This window comes from Schistocerca nitens, chromosome 1 (genome assembly GCF_023898315.1).
Source record: "Schistocerca nitens isolate TAMUIC-IGC-003100 chromosome 1, iqSchNite1.1, whole genome shotgun sequence".
In the NCBI taxonomy this organism is placed as follows: domain Eukaryota; kingdom Metazoa; phylum Arthropoda; class Insecta; order Orthoptera; family Acrididae; genus Schistocerca; species Schistocerca nitens.
Window position 1 is genome coordinate 1,216,211,517 of NC_064614.1, and position 14,374 is coordinate 1,216,225,890.

The 14,374-nt window shown below is 41.0% G+C and overlaps 1 protein-coding gene across 1 annotated transcript in view; it reads right to left on the bottom strand.

Annotated features, from left to right (window-relative positions):
• Nucleotides 1-502: 502 nt before the first annotated feature.
• The window catches only part of LOC126239670 (protein phosphatase PTC7 homolog), a 124,024-nt gene continuing 110,152 nt past the window's right edge, over nucleotides 503-14,374 (bottom strand). Inside the window, exon 5 of the mRNA XM_049947876.1 lies at nucleotides 503-1,246. Coding sequence (XP_049803833.1) covers nucleotides 1,197-1,246 — 50 coding nt within the window. The 3' untranslated portion in view covers nucleotides 503-1,196. The remainder of the gene's footprint in view (nucleotides 1,247-14,374) is intronic.

The following is a 14,374-nucleotide window of genomic DNA, read 5'->3' on the forward strand; positions in this document are numbered from 1 at the left end:
AGTCATGGCCATGACAGGATAAGCTATTTATTTTGTTGTATATAGTGAAATTCAGTAGCTACAAATGTCATAAGAAATGTAATTTCATAATTAAATTATTTCAAAATAATGATTACTCTGACTTTAATCGTGAAAGAACACTATTATTGACACAACTGCTTGGGCTGTCCTTGTTCAAATGGACCAAAGGTATTTCGCAATGTGACAGCTCTCTACTAGCAATTTTTATCTTGGCTTAAATTCCTGGCAGCAGAAACTAAACACATGAAACAGGCAGAAGAGGAGGAGAAGTATGAGGAAAATATGTAACACCAGGAAAAAATGTAAAGCAATAAAAATTTCAATGTAACTAAACATTTTGAAGAAAACTATGACAAATAATAACTTAAGATATAGGCAATTGCATATAGATCTTAAGTTTACAGCATATTATTAATGCAAAGACAATTTCTGAATTGCAGGTGTTCATAAACTTCATATGAAAAAAAAATTGTACATGACATGTTTATAATTATTTTATTAACTGTTTCACAGTTTGTTACATAATTGCATTTTCTGTCATTTACATCACTTCTTGCGTTTTATTTTCCACTTAAATCACTTCTGTAGCTCATTGAAGCTGCAGCATAACATATTTCATTGAATATGATACCATTCAGTCTCAAGGAAAGTTCCAGGAAAGGAATAACAATTTTTAATCTATCACAGTGTGAAGCACTGATGTATCTTAGCTGAATCTGCAGACATTACAGCTGACACATAAAGGCATAATAAATGATGTCTTCACAAAAATGTCTTTAATATGTAACCATGCAGGAGTATAAATATAAAAATGAAAGATGACAAAAATTAATGTAACATGCACTCCCTACACAGTACAAACAATGCAACAGGCACTGCTAGGAAGCTTTCCATTAAAGAGCATCAGTTTTACTCATTACTCTGGACCCACTGTCAGTCTCTGCAAAAGAGCAGTCAGCAAGTATTCTACACATCAGATATGAAGTACCCTCTCATCTGTGTCATAATTCAACACCTCTCGCAATCAGCACTTCAATGATCTAATGCCACTTCTACTTACTTCTACACTGTAACATGACAATGAGACACTTCTACATAACATGCCTAATGTGTCTGAATGCACAAGACAAAATGTTTCAGTGCAGTGGACACCACCATCCTAAATGATATTAGTCTCATATAGTAACTGTTGCCAAGAGCACTGTTATATCATCTGGCTTCCCACCTGAAAATAAGAGTTACATATATAATTCAGAACTGTTACCAATCACATTCAGAAGGAAAAACAAATATACAGAACAGAATCATATAAAATATAGTGAAAGAGGTTTATATTGTAGATTGTACAGGGTGATTCAAAAAGAATACCAGAACTTTAAAAATGTGTATTTAATGAAAGAAACATAATATAAGCTTCTGTTATACATCATTGCAAAGAGTATTTAAAATGGTTTTTTTTCCACTCAAAAACAAGTTCAGAGATGTTCAATATGGCCCCCTCCAGACACTCGAGCAATATCAACCTGATACTCCAACTCATTCCACACTCTCTGTAGCATATCAGGCGTAACAGTTTGGATAGCTGCTGTTATTTCTCGTTTCAAATCATCAATGGTGGCTGGGAGAGGTGGCCGAAACACCATATCCTTAACATACCCCATAAGAAAAAAATCGCAGGGAGTAAGATCAGGGCTTCTTGGAGGCCAGTGATGAAGTGCTCTGTCACGGGCTGCCTGGCAGCCGAGCCATCGCCTCGGGTAGTTGACGTTCACGTAGTTACGGACAGATAAGTGCCAATGTGGTGGCGCTCCATCCTGCTGAAATATGAATTGTTGTGCTTCTGGTTCGAGCTGAGGGAACAGCCAATTCTCTAACATCTCCAGATACTGTAGTCCAGTTACAGTAGCACCTTCGAAGAAAAAGGGAAATAGCACAGAAAACGTTCACCTTAGGCAAGTCACGTTCATACTGAGTTGTTTCCCGCGGATTCTCAGTGCCCCATATACAGACAATGTGACGGTTGACTTTCCCGTCAGTGTGGAAAGTTGCTTCATCACTAAACACAATCTTTGAAACGAAAGATTCATCTGTTTCCATTTGAGCAAGGATAAAATCACAGAAATCGATTCTTTTAATCTTATCAGCTGCAGACAGTGCTTGAACCAATTTCAGATGATAAGGTTTCATAACTAACCTTTTTCGTAGGACTCTCCATACAGCTGATTGTGGAATTTGCAGCTCTCTGCTAGCTCTGCGAGTCGATTTTACTGGGCTGCGAACAAATGCTTGCTGGATGCGTGCTACATTTTCATCACTCGTTCTCGGCCATCCAGAACTTTTCCCTTTGCACAAACACCCATTCTCTGTAAACTGTTTATACCAACGTTTAATACACCACCTATCAGGAGGTTTAACACCATACTTCGTTCGAAATGCACGCTGAACAACTGTCGTCGATTCACTTCTGCCGTTCTCAATAACACAAAAACCTTTCTGTTGAGCGGTCGCCATCTTAGCATCAACTGACGCTGACGCCTAGTCAACAGCGCCTCAAGCGAACAAATGTACAACTAAATGAAACTTTATAGCTCCCTTAATTCGCCGACAGATAGTGCTTAGCTCTGCCTTTTGTCGTTGCAGAGTTTTAAATTCCTAAAGTTGTGGTATTCTTTTTGAATCACCCTGTATAATGCAGTTTATGGACAATAATTAATAGTTCTCTTACCAAGGAAACCTATAAAACACTCTTGCATTACATGTATGTAAGTCATCGACACTTACACAAAAAAGAATTACAACTTATCCTTTAAACACACACAGTAACTGTACATAACCTCCTGCCCAACCATTCCCACAATGTCACCAAAGTGAAAACCTAAATGGCTCCGACATTTCAACTGATCATCTTCAATTTAAGACTAGTGAAATTGTGTACTAAGTAATCACCTGGAATGACAAAGGCTAGGTTAGTCTTTGATAGAATAATTGATGGCAAATCTGCCTATCCATTATTTAATTCTTAATAATACTGTCACTATGCAGTATTTGGAAGTCAAAATTAACACACTGCTGCACACTGTGCATCACACATCATGTGACTGGTTCAAGAAAGTAAACTAATCTTAAATGTCATTCTAACTGTGAAGATAATTGTTATTATCATATCTGAAAATGAATGGTGATTTCAATGACAATGGAAACTTGCAGCTTTCACTATTCAACTCAGAAGACAGCTATGCTGAACAGTCTAATTCACAGAGCCAGGACTAATTTGGACAAGGAGCACCTTGACTCCAAGATGAACCATCTGATATGATGTTGAGAAGGAACAGACATTCAGTCAGTGATATTAGGTCAATGGTGTTGAAAACACCAAGATGTGAAGCCATTCAACAAAGCCAGTAGGATCAATATATAGGGTGGCTTCCATTCTGCAATGCAAAAACTAATAACGTAGGTAGAGTCCTAAACATGTAAGGAATCGGACTGTTGTTTTGCACTCACAGGAAAATTAAAGAAATGCTGTGATCTGTTAAAATATAATCTTGACCTGAGAATGCTATGGATTTATAATATTCTTGTGAGAGTAGCAACAGTTATATGAGTTAGTCTCTAAGGACTATTGTTAATCACGGTGTTTAACATCAGCATCACCTGAAGTGGATGAATTTTGAAAATTATACTGTGCCTGTTACATAAAAAAACTGGGCATTTTATCCAAATTAGATGCTGCAAGTTTATCGAGAACTTTTTATCCATCACCCTGTAAAGTTTCTTGAGCCCCGGACTCCATAGATCTGAATCAGTCTAAGTATTAAATTAGAACAATTTATGCCACTAATGCTTTGTCTCCTAAGACTGGCAACCTAAGAAACTTACTTTTTGTTTAGCATTGTTCTTAGTTAAGTTACTGAACAAAGTGTTGAACTGGACTTAACTTCAGTATTAAACCAAACGCAATGGGGTCATCAACAATAAACAAGAGAAAGAGCCTCTTGCAAAAACAGCATGGGAATAATTTGTGTATTACTTCACTAAAAATGGAGTAACTTTAATTTGCAGGGAGGCATTATCGAGTGGCGTTTTGAGTCAGGTTTTTGTTCAGAACAAATAGCATTTTTCAAGTTGGTGCTTAGATTGCAATCTAAAAGTACAGCTTTAAATAGCTGTGAGTGAAACAAGAAGCAGTGATATTTAAATACAATCTCAACCATCCATAGTTTTGGTGCTTGGTTCGGCTGGGACCTGACAATGGAGCTAAGATTTAACTGCACATTCTGCTCCATATTACATTCTATATATGTAAACGTCACATATCAGGTTCAATATACATGGTATGTGTAAAACGTTCAGTGAATGCTATCAGACAGCAAACAAAACACAAGATACAAACAAATGTTCTTTATTGCCCTTCAAAATAGTTTCCACCCGGTACAACACACTTTTAACAGGGCTCGTACAGCTTCTGGAAACTATCAGCAAAGGCCTCCTGTGGAATCGATCAGAGAACAGATGTCACATGATCTTTGATGGCATTCACGTCCACACAACGTTCACCTTTCATGACCACCTTCATGTTGGGAAACAGGAAGAAGTCTGCAGGAGGCAGATCAGGGGAGTACGGAGGGTGTTCAAGAACAGTTACCATCTTCTGCACCAGGTATTGGTGCACGCGGCTCACACGGTGTGCAGGGGCATTGTTGTGGACCAGCATCCATTTTCTAGTCCTGTGCAACTATGGCCGAACCTGACGGATACGCTGTAGCAATCTGTTCAAAACAAACCGGTAAAATGCAGCATTAATGGTTTGATTTGCAGGAGTAATTTCCTTGTGAATGATGCCATTATTGTCAAAGAAGGTGATCAACAGTGTTTTCACCTTGGATTTTTGCAGACAGCTTTCTTTGGTTGTGGGGAGGATGGTGAACACCATGACATCGATTGCCGTTTTTTTCCGGATCGAACTGGTAGCACCAGGTGTCACCTCCTGCGACAATGGTGTTCAGAACCAATGAATCCTGGTCACATATGAAAATGTTTTCGTTTTAGGGTGCAAAAACAACCAGAGTCATATGCGCCCATGTCAAAACTATTGAACACATAGACAGAGAGGAGTTAAAAAATGACTACACATCAATCCCAATCAATGTAAGAGAAGACAGCTAAAAACAGGGACATGGAGAAAGGTCTATAAAATACACCACAAAGAAACGGAGGTCCAGACTAAAATTTGAATGGCCTTTGCCATATTGCTACGATGGATGAAAAGTAAAATGCAATCAACAGCCTGTGTGTCCTTTGCTAAAATGGCCGATAACTCAGACAGCAAATCTAAGTGGGCATTCCATCAGGAAATGGCAGACAGTTAGAACTTGGGCACAATGTGTAAAAAGTGGTGGGGAAGTGCCACTTAACAAATGATGATGGCTCAAAAGGCAGTGCCCAATATGCAATCTAGTTAAATTGACCTCCACGTGGTGAGAGGGCCGAGAGGAGGCCATCCCAGCCACTGGGAGAGGCTTAATAACCTGGAGCTTATTCCCATGAAGGGAGGACCAGTGGTGATGGTAAAGTGACACTGCCTCCTGACAGACGGCAACACAGAGATCATCAGAGGGAATATAAGAACTAGTGGGCTGAGGTACAAGGACTGCAGCCTTGGCAGCAAGGTCAGCAGTCTCGTTTCCTGTTGGACCGACATGACCAGGAACCCACATAAACAGCACAGTGGCTCCACCAAGAGTGAGCAAGTGACAGTTTTCCTGGACCCTTTGCACTAAGGGATGACCAGTCTACAGCGCACAGAGGTTTTGAAATGCGCCGAGGGAGTTTGAGCATATGACAACTGAAAAAACTGTGTCGCCAGATGTACTCCGTGGCCCGATAAAGGGTGAAGGGTTCTGCAGTAAATATTGAGTACTGTGACAGAAGCCAATGCTTGAACATTCTGCACCAATGACTAAGGTGCACTCGACACCAGTCAGTCAGTCATTCAGAGGCATCGGTTTACACAAAGGTACTGTCGTGAAGTTCCATGCAAAACTGAAGGTGATAGAGCAAGGCTGGAGTAGTATCCTTAGGAAGGAAATGAAGGCCAAGGTGAACACGGACCACCACACAAAGCCAAGGTTGTGAAGGGTTCACACCCAACAGGAAAGTTGCAGAGAGCGAAAAATTAAGATGCTGGAGCAAGAGCCAAAAGAGAACAGGTGGTAACAGAAGAGGGACACGCCCCATACTGGCGATCAAAGGTGTCATCGAAGGAGGAGGCATAGCACGAGTGGCCACGCATGGCAGACAAACCGCATGCATACCTCTGAGGAGAAAGTCACAGTGGTAGGACAGCGGTAGTTCAGCAGCTTCTGCATACAGACTCTCAATCAGGCTAGTGTAAACAGTGCCAGTGACCAAACAGATGCCACGATGGCAGATAGTGTTGAGACAGTATAAGAAGGATGGACACGCAGATGCATAAACAAAGCACCCAGAATGTAGTTTCAAATGGAGAAGGGACAAGTAAAAATGGAGCGAAGTGGTTCAATCTGCATCCCATGAAGTACCATTGAGGACACACAGGACATTCAGGGATCACGTACAGCGAGATGCCAGGTAAGACACGTGGGAGGACCAAGAGTTTTTCCTATCAAGCTTGAGGCCCAGGAATTTCGTAGTTTCAATAAACGGAGAGCAACAGGCCCAACATGTAAAGACAGGGGAAGGAATAAACTGCGCTGCCAGAAATTCATACAAACAGTTTTGTCAGTGGAAGAACAAAAGCCATTGTTGATGCTCCATGAGTAAAGACAATCGAGACATTGCTGAAGACACCATTCAATGAGACAGGTCCGTGGAGAACTGCAATAGATGGCAAAATTGTTAACAAAAAGGGAGCCGGAGATGCTTAGCGGAAGACAGACCATTATACGGTTAATGGCGAAAGCAAAGAGGACGACGCTCAGGACAGAACCCTGAGCCACACTGTTTTCCTGGATAAATGTGCCTGACAAGGCAGAACTCACACGGGCCTGGAAAACTCTGTCTGTTAAAAATTCCTCAAGGAAATGGTGCAGGCAGCCACATAAGCCCCACGTGTAAAGTGAACAGAGGATGCCAGTCTTCCAGCACGTGCCCTAGGCTTTCTCCAAATCAAAAATCCACACTGTGCAGTGGTTAGTAAAGTGCAAGACTCTAGTCACAATATCAGCCGGGCATGAATCATATGTTACATAACCTTGCAAACAGAGCTGGTAAGAGAGGTGGGGTGATAGCTATAAGGAAGGTGGTTTTCCTCACCAGGCTTAGGTATGGGTATGACAGTGGCTTCACACCAGTATCTTTGAAATGTGCGTTCTGCCTAGATGCAGTTGTATGTATTATGCAGAAAGTGCTTGCCCACAAGAGAAAGGTGCTGCAACATCTGAACGAATGTTAACACAGCATCTGGCCCTGGGGCAGAGGATTGGCATGAAGTGAGAGCATGATGTAGCTCTCTGATAGTAACAGCGACATTGTAGCGATCACGATTCTGAGAAAAGAAGGATATTGCCCAAACCACCTCCACTCGTTTCTAGAGTAGGAAGGCTCAGTGATAGTGGGAAGAGCTCAAAATTTCCGCAAAATGGCAGCCCAAGGTGTTGGAGATAGCAATAGGGTCCACGATGACATCATCCGCTACTGTCAGGCTGGAAATTGGGGAATGGGTCTTGGTCCTGCAGGGCCTTCAGAGGCTGACCCACACGACAGAGGAGGGAGTCGAACTGTTAAAAGAACTAGTGAATGAAACCCAGCTAGCTTTTTTGCTCCCGAAATATGCGATGGCACTGTTCACACATCATTTTTATAATGAATGCAGTTCCATCTTAGGATCATGATTAAAAATACGGAGAGCACATCTTCGCATGTGAATTGTGTTACAGCATGCCTCAGTCCAACAAGGGACCAGGACACAGCAAGGTAAAGAGGAAGTGCGGAGAATGGAACATTCTGCAATGGTAATTATAAGCTTTGTAAGATAATGTACCTGGTCATCACAACATGGGATATCGTGTTTGTCGAAGGTTGCCAGAGAGAAGTAAAGCTGCCAGTTGGCCTTAGTAAGCTGCCATTTGGGTGCGCACACAGTTGGGATGTGTGTCAGCAAATGGATAGCACATGGGAAATGGTCACTCAAGTAAGTGTCAGAAAGAATGGACCACTCTAGATGATGGGCATGTTGGGTAGTGCAGAAGGATAGATCCAAATGGGAATAGGTGTGTGAGGAGTTGGAAAGAAATGTGGGTGCTTCTGTGTTTGGGCAGAAGAGGTTCAGTTGATTAAGAAGGTCGGCCAAGAGGGCATCTCTCTAACAGGTTCTGGAATAACCCCAAAGGGGATGGTGCGCATTAAAGCCATCAAGTAGCAGAAATGGGCGAGGTATCTGCCTAATAAGCTGGAGGAAGTCTGGCCTGGTGACACTGAATGATGTAGGGATATAAATGATACAAAGGGAAAATGACTGAGGAAGGAAGAGGCAAACTGCGACAACTTTAAAATGGGTAGTCAGGGAGATGGGTTGAGTATTGACAATGAACATCATCCCCTATTAGCAGCACGACTCCCCCATGAGATGGAATGCTGACCTCAGGGGGAGGTCAAAATGGACCAGGAAGAAATGCAAAAGCTCAAAGTGATCAAATCATGAGGATACAATTTTGTTTCCTGAAGGCAGAGTACAAGGGGATGCTGCAGTTCTAAAAGCAGCCATAAATCCTCTTCATTGGATCGAAGGCGGTGAACGTTCCATTAGAGGATAGTCATGAGGAGGGAAAAATGATGGGGTGTCACATCGGCAGATGCCGAGTACCAGCCTGCAAAGACTCGCTGGAGGTCCACAGAATCATCATCTTTCTTGTGCTGTCAGTCAGCGGAGACCTATGCAGAAAAATGGTTGGTAGTGCGCTCCAGCAACACGGAGGCCGGCTGGGTGAATATATCACATGGAGACACCGTCAGAGAGGATCTTCAAGTCAGCGAAGGAAAAGACTGTTTGCCTTCTTGGAGCATTTCCACTTGGCAAAGGAATACTCAGATGTTGGTTGGCTGGTGGGAAGTAGGAAGTCTTCATTGGAGTATTCCTTCTGTCCTTTCTGGCCTGCCGGTTGTGTAGCTGGTGACTTCACCCCTTGAGAAGAGAAACTAATGGCTTGTTGCACAGCTGAACGAGGGGACAGTGATGGTACCTTCACAATGGGTGATTTCACACCCTCAGAGCTGAACTTGATGTCTCATGACTACATGGCCATGTCCTTCATGGAGTGAGACATAGCACGAACAGTACTGTAAGCGCCAAACTGTAGAATGCAGGGTTTGCAACTAGCCAATAACTTGCAAGCGACTGGGTAAGGAACTTTTTCTTTTATCCGGATCTCCTGGACAGCCCTCTTGTCAAGATATACAGGACAATCTCAAGTTGAGGCGGCATTGTCACCACTGAAGTTGATACACAGGGGAGAAGGAGGCTGACAATCGCCCTCGGGTGCATCGCTACCACAGGTTACACATTGGCCAAGGGTCAATAAAACATTTGAGTGTGGTTGAAACGATGACACTGGCAGCAGTGCATCGGGGTCAGAATGTACAACCACACTGTGTTAATTTTATAGCCTGCTTTGATCTTTGACGGATGCACCACGTTCTGAAAGGTGAGAAAAAGGGTGCGTTTGGGCACTACGGAGCAATCTACTTTCACCCGATGGATGGCAATGGCCCCCTGATCAGAGGTATGTTTGGATTTTGGCCTCGGTCAGACTGTTGAACAGCCTAGTGTAAATAACACCATTGGAAGAATTCAGAGTTCTATGAGCCTCAACACAAACAGGATAGCTGTGGAGAAGCTAATCAACAAGCAGTAGTTGTGCTTGAGAATCAGAAGTAGTTTCCAAATGGAAAGTGCCGTTCCACAAACAAGAGCAAGATTTCACAGTGACAGCAATTGCATCAATGCACGTGGAAGTGAAATCACCAGCAGTTTCCATCCGTTTTGCTTTCTCCTTGACTGCGAGCTTGTGCAGCACAAATCGGGAGCACATCTTCTGCTTACCCAAATCATTGCAGACAATGGTGTGCACCGTGACCTTGCTAATGCCCAATTCCTCCACAATCAATCTCAGAGTCCGTCTCTGATCCTGTGCCAGCATTTGTCACACTTTCTTTATCTTTTCTGGGGATCTACTTGTCAATGGCAGACCTGAATGTGGCTCATCCTCAGTTGTTTCCTTCCCTTCACAGAACTGTTTAAACCATTCGTAGACACATTTTCTGCTCATGGCTTCCCTCCCGTACATCTGCACCAACATTCCATGTGTGTCTGTTGTAGTCTTCCCCAGTTTGTAGCCGAACTTTATGTTTACGTGTTGCTCCATTGTGCTGTGACACTTCCTCTCACACTGACCACGTTCAACTGGTCACAGTCTGTTTACACAGCCAGGCGTATGCAGTGCATGCCATGTATTGATTCTCCTCAAGTCTCTGAAGACCAATGCACATGCACGCACACAAGCACCAAGTTGCCGTTCAGATATGACACCATTCACTGAAATTTTTATACACAAGATGTATGTATGTGTCATTAAGTGAATATTAATTACATATTTCAAGAAATTGCACAGGAACTATAATTCTGGATTTTTTTGCTACAAAAGTATGAACTACAAACACGTTAATCAAATGTAAAACTTAAAGGCATGAAATGTTCTTAAAAAGTAATTTCCTATCATTTATACTATCCCTGATTTACTCAGTTGTTAAATAGTCCCTTAACAAGGGCAAAATATGGGTTTCACTATATTTCATTTTCAATGTTAGCAATGTATATCTCCCAGCTTTCTCTTTGCAATTTTCTTGTCAGTGTTTTGGTTCAGTTTTGTTGTGTATTGACCTGTTCCTTACCATAAGGTTGTATGTTTGCTGCTACTCTTTTAAAGTTGTTTTAATTTCTTCATTCCATGATTTTAAACCTTGCTTCCTGTTTTTCTCTCCCTCCTCTCTTTCCAAGTACCTCACAATAAAATGATCTGGGCAATACCACAACAACACTGAGCAATTGTCCTTCCAACAGAAGGACATTTCACAGACATTAAGACACTACAGACTGTAAGACGCACCTTAAGTTTTAAGCAATTTTTGGAGAGGGGAAAAAAAACATTTTTATTAATAGAATGCAAGGCCAGACTTTAAAATAATATAGTCTTAATTCATAAAACTGAAGTGACCTTTAAAATCCCTGAAAATAGTCATCTGAACTTTCTTCTTCTTCTTCTTCTTCTTCTTCTTCTACATCATTGTCCTTTTCATATATAAGGTGGCCTAAGAGCGTACCTATGCCACACTTCTTGAAAGATTTAACAATAATGACTTCTCTCACTGTAGACCATGACTGTTTTATCCACTGACATTTGTTTCATTGTAGGTAGTTTTAAAACTTTCTTTGCCATGAGAATTCCATGTTTGGTTTCATCCATTTGTTCCATTCCTCCCTCATATAAACTTCAAATGATTTATTTATTGAGACAACATGAGGTTGCAATTGTGAAGCAAATCCTCCCAGAATAGCAGGAAGCTCTGCATTTTCCTGTCTCAATTTCTCTTCCACAGAATTTTTCAAATCATTATTAAACTGATCTAGCACAAGAAGAGAACTCTTTCAATAAAGCACCTTTCCTTCTCTCCCACACACTGTTAATCCATAATTTCATACCAGCCTCGTCCATCCAACCATTGTCATGTACGTGAACACCACCACCTGATAGTATTTCAGAAGATTTTGGCACTGTTTTGCACTCGAGAATGATTACTCGAGTATGTTTAGTACTATCTGCGTAATGTGAGAGGACAACAGTCCAGTGCATTTTTTCATGTCCACTTGTTTCATGGAAACAATTTTGTTACTCAGCCCATCAATTGTCAGAAGTTTCATCCATACTCACCATTTGGCTCAGTTCCAGACTGGTTTTCTTTCAGTGTTGAATAATAAAGAGATGAAAATATAATATTTTGGTTTTAGTTCGCATGCTAAGTCCATGACGCTTCATAAACCTGTAGCACCAAACAACTCCATCTTTAAAGTCTGTTCAGTTCCACTGTAGCACTAGCTTACGAGCATGTGTCTGAATCGTTTTTGTATCAATTCCAATGCCATTTTGATGGTGTCCTTTAATCAATTTCAATACGTTATCTTCTAGTTTTGGCCATTTTGCATTCAGTCTTCCGTTTGCACATTTAATCCTCCTCTTTTTTCAGTTCTTCTTTAGTAACCTGCCAATTGTGAATGGTTTTTTCTGTTGGTGGAGGGCCAAAATGCTGCTCTGTTGCCATTTCTTCTGCATAGGCTATTACTTTCAATTCATAGCCTGTGTCATATGAATACATTTTTTTTCCATTACAAAAATAGCTACTAACAAAAATATTGTACTATTATTGACAACACAAATCATTTTCAATTCAGTTCACTAGCACCACAGACTGCAATGGCTACACAGTGTTCTGGGTTTGTGATGGCGGGGCAGGAGATAGACAGCGTCAGCAAGCTTGTGAATCCCTACAACTTATGGCCATTGCATTGATGCACTGGTGCTGCCAGTTGAATTCAGTGTTGCCAGATAGACAGATGTTTCCCACAGCATCAAATATATGGCCATTTTTAAGACTGGCAGTAACTTTAAATCAAACACTGGACATTTTTATATTAATTTTGAGTATAAGATGCACCTGAATTTTGGAGGCAATTTTTTGAAGAAAAAACCGCATCTTATAGTCTGTAAAATAGCACATACCATATCTCTATAAACAGCATTGCAAGGCACTAGGCATATCAAGAATAACATATTTCCTCCACATTTTCTAGATTTAAAACAGCTAGACCTCTTGACAGAATCCTAAGAGGAGGATTATGACATTAAAGAAAACCAAATACAAACACAAAGCTTTAGGAAAGAGTCTAAATAAAGCATTTGAAGCAACAGAACTGGACATCTTGACTAAAGCTATTCATCAAGCAGTTCATTGTAACTGTGTTTTCTGCAGTACTGGTCATTTTGAAAAACAGTAGTATCAGTTGGAGAGGAATTCAAGACGTAAAGTATTAATTTAATTAGTACAATCATTTGGACACATTGTTTCTGATAAGAGCGAAACTTTTAAGAGGAAGCCGTGAAATAACAGACATTATAATACCTTTTTTTTTATATTTACAGGAATGGTTGCATTGTTTTTGACTTAGGTACATTGCTTTGCTATAGTGTTAGTCCACTTGTTTTGTAGGTCATAAACAAAATGTCTGACCCAAACAATGTTCTTTCAAGAATCTAAACAAGTGAAAAATATGATGTCACCATGCTCATGTCATATGATGGCTGTTGCAACCCTCTAAATTTCTGCAAACACAGTTTATTCTCAGTAAGCTCAGCTGTATGACTGTGTATTTCTTGTCATGGAGGAGCAGTACTCTCTGTTAGGGAAGTCCCTTGCATTTTGATCTGGCAGTTACCTGGAGACTGCTATCTCACGTCACAGTGGCAAGCACTATAGTGCGTGTCATTTATGATGGCGGCCGAGTTTAGGTTCGTTCTGCGCATCTGACGTCACAAAACACAGTCAGCCAATGAACAGAGAACGACGTTGCTAGATCTCGACTGCACTGCAGAGCATGGACAAGTGTCTTCAGTTTTAGAAATGTTCAGTCATAAATAAAGCATAAATAAAGCAATGTCTTGATAGCAGACTTCCTTTAATAGAAAGGTTGGAAAAACCATTCTTTATACCAATTGCTTCATATTCTATTAATTAATTAAACCAAACGAGCAATAAGCCTCCTAATTCAGGCGATAGCAAGGAAAGGTGTTTGTATCAATCTCACAAACCGCTTTTTCGCAATAAAGAACAGCGGTAATTGTTTATTTCATATTGTACTTCGACGAAGCGTCTGTAAATTCATAGTTATACCAACAGTGTTTGTCAGTATTTTGCGTGGCCTTTTAGACACCTCAAGGAGTTTTATTGCTGGACGAGCTGCGTTAACGTAACGGTGAGGGTGTTGGGCTGCTAAGCGAAAGGTTATGAGTTCAAACCTTGTACGGTGCTTAATATTTTCTTTATTTAGAAACAATATCGAAGTGTCTTACTTCATGAATTTAATTCGTTTGAATGCAATTTTTTTGAAATTTCTAGTGCTTTGTCTCTTCATTAACCCTTTCGCTGCTACAGAGACGTGCTCCATGCATTCCGCGCTGTGTGCGATTTTGTCATCACTGCACTGCTCACCTGTGCAGACACATGGTGTTCCGACTGCTTTGACACACTTATCATTCGATTTCACAAA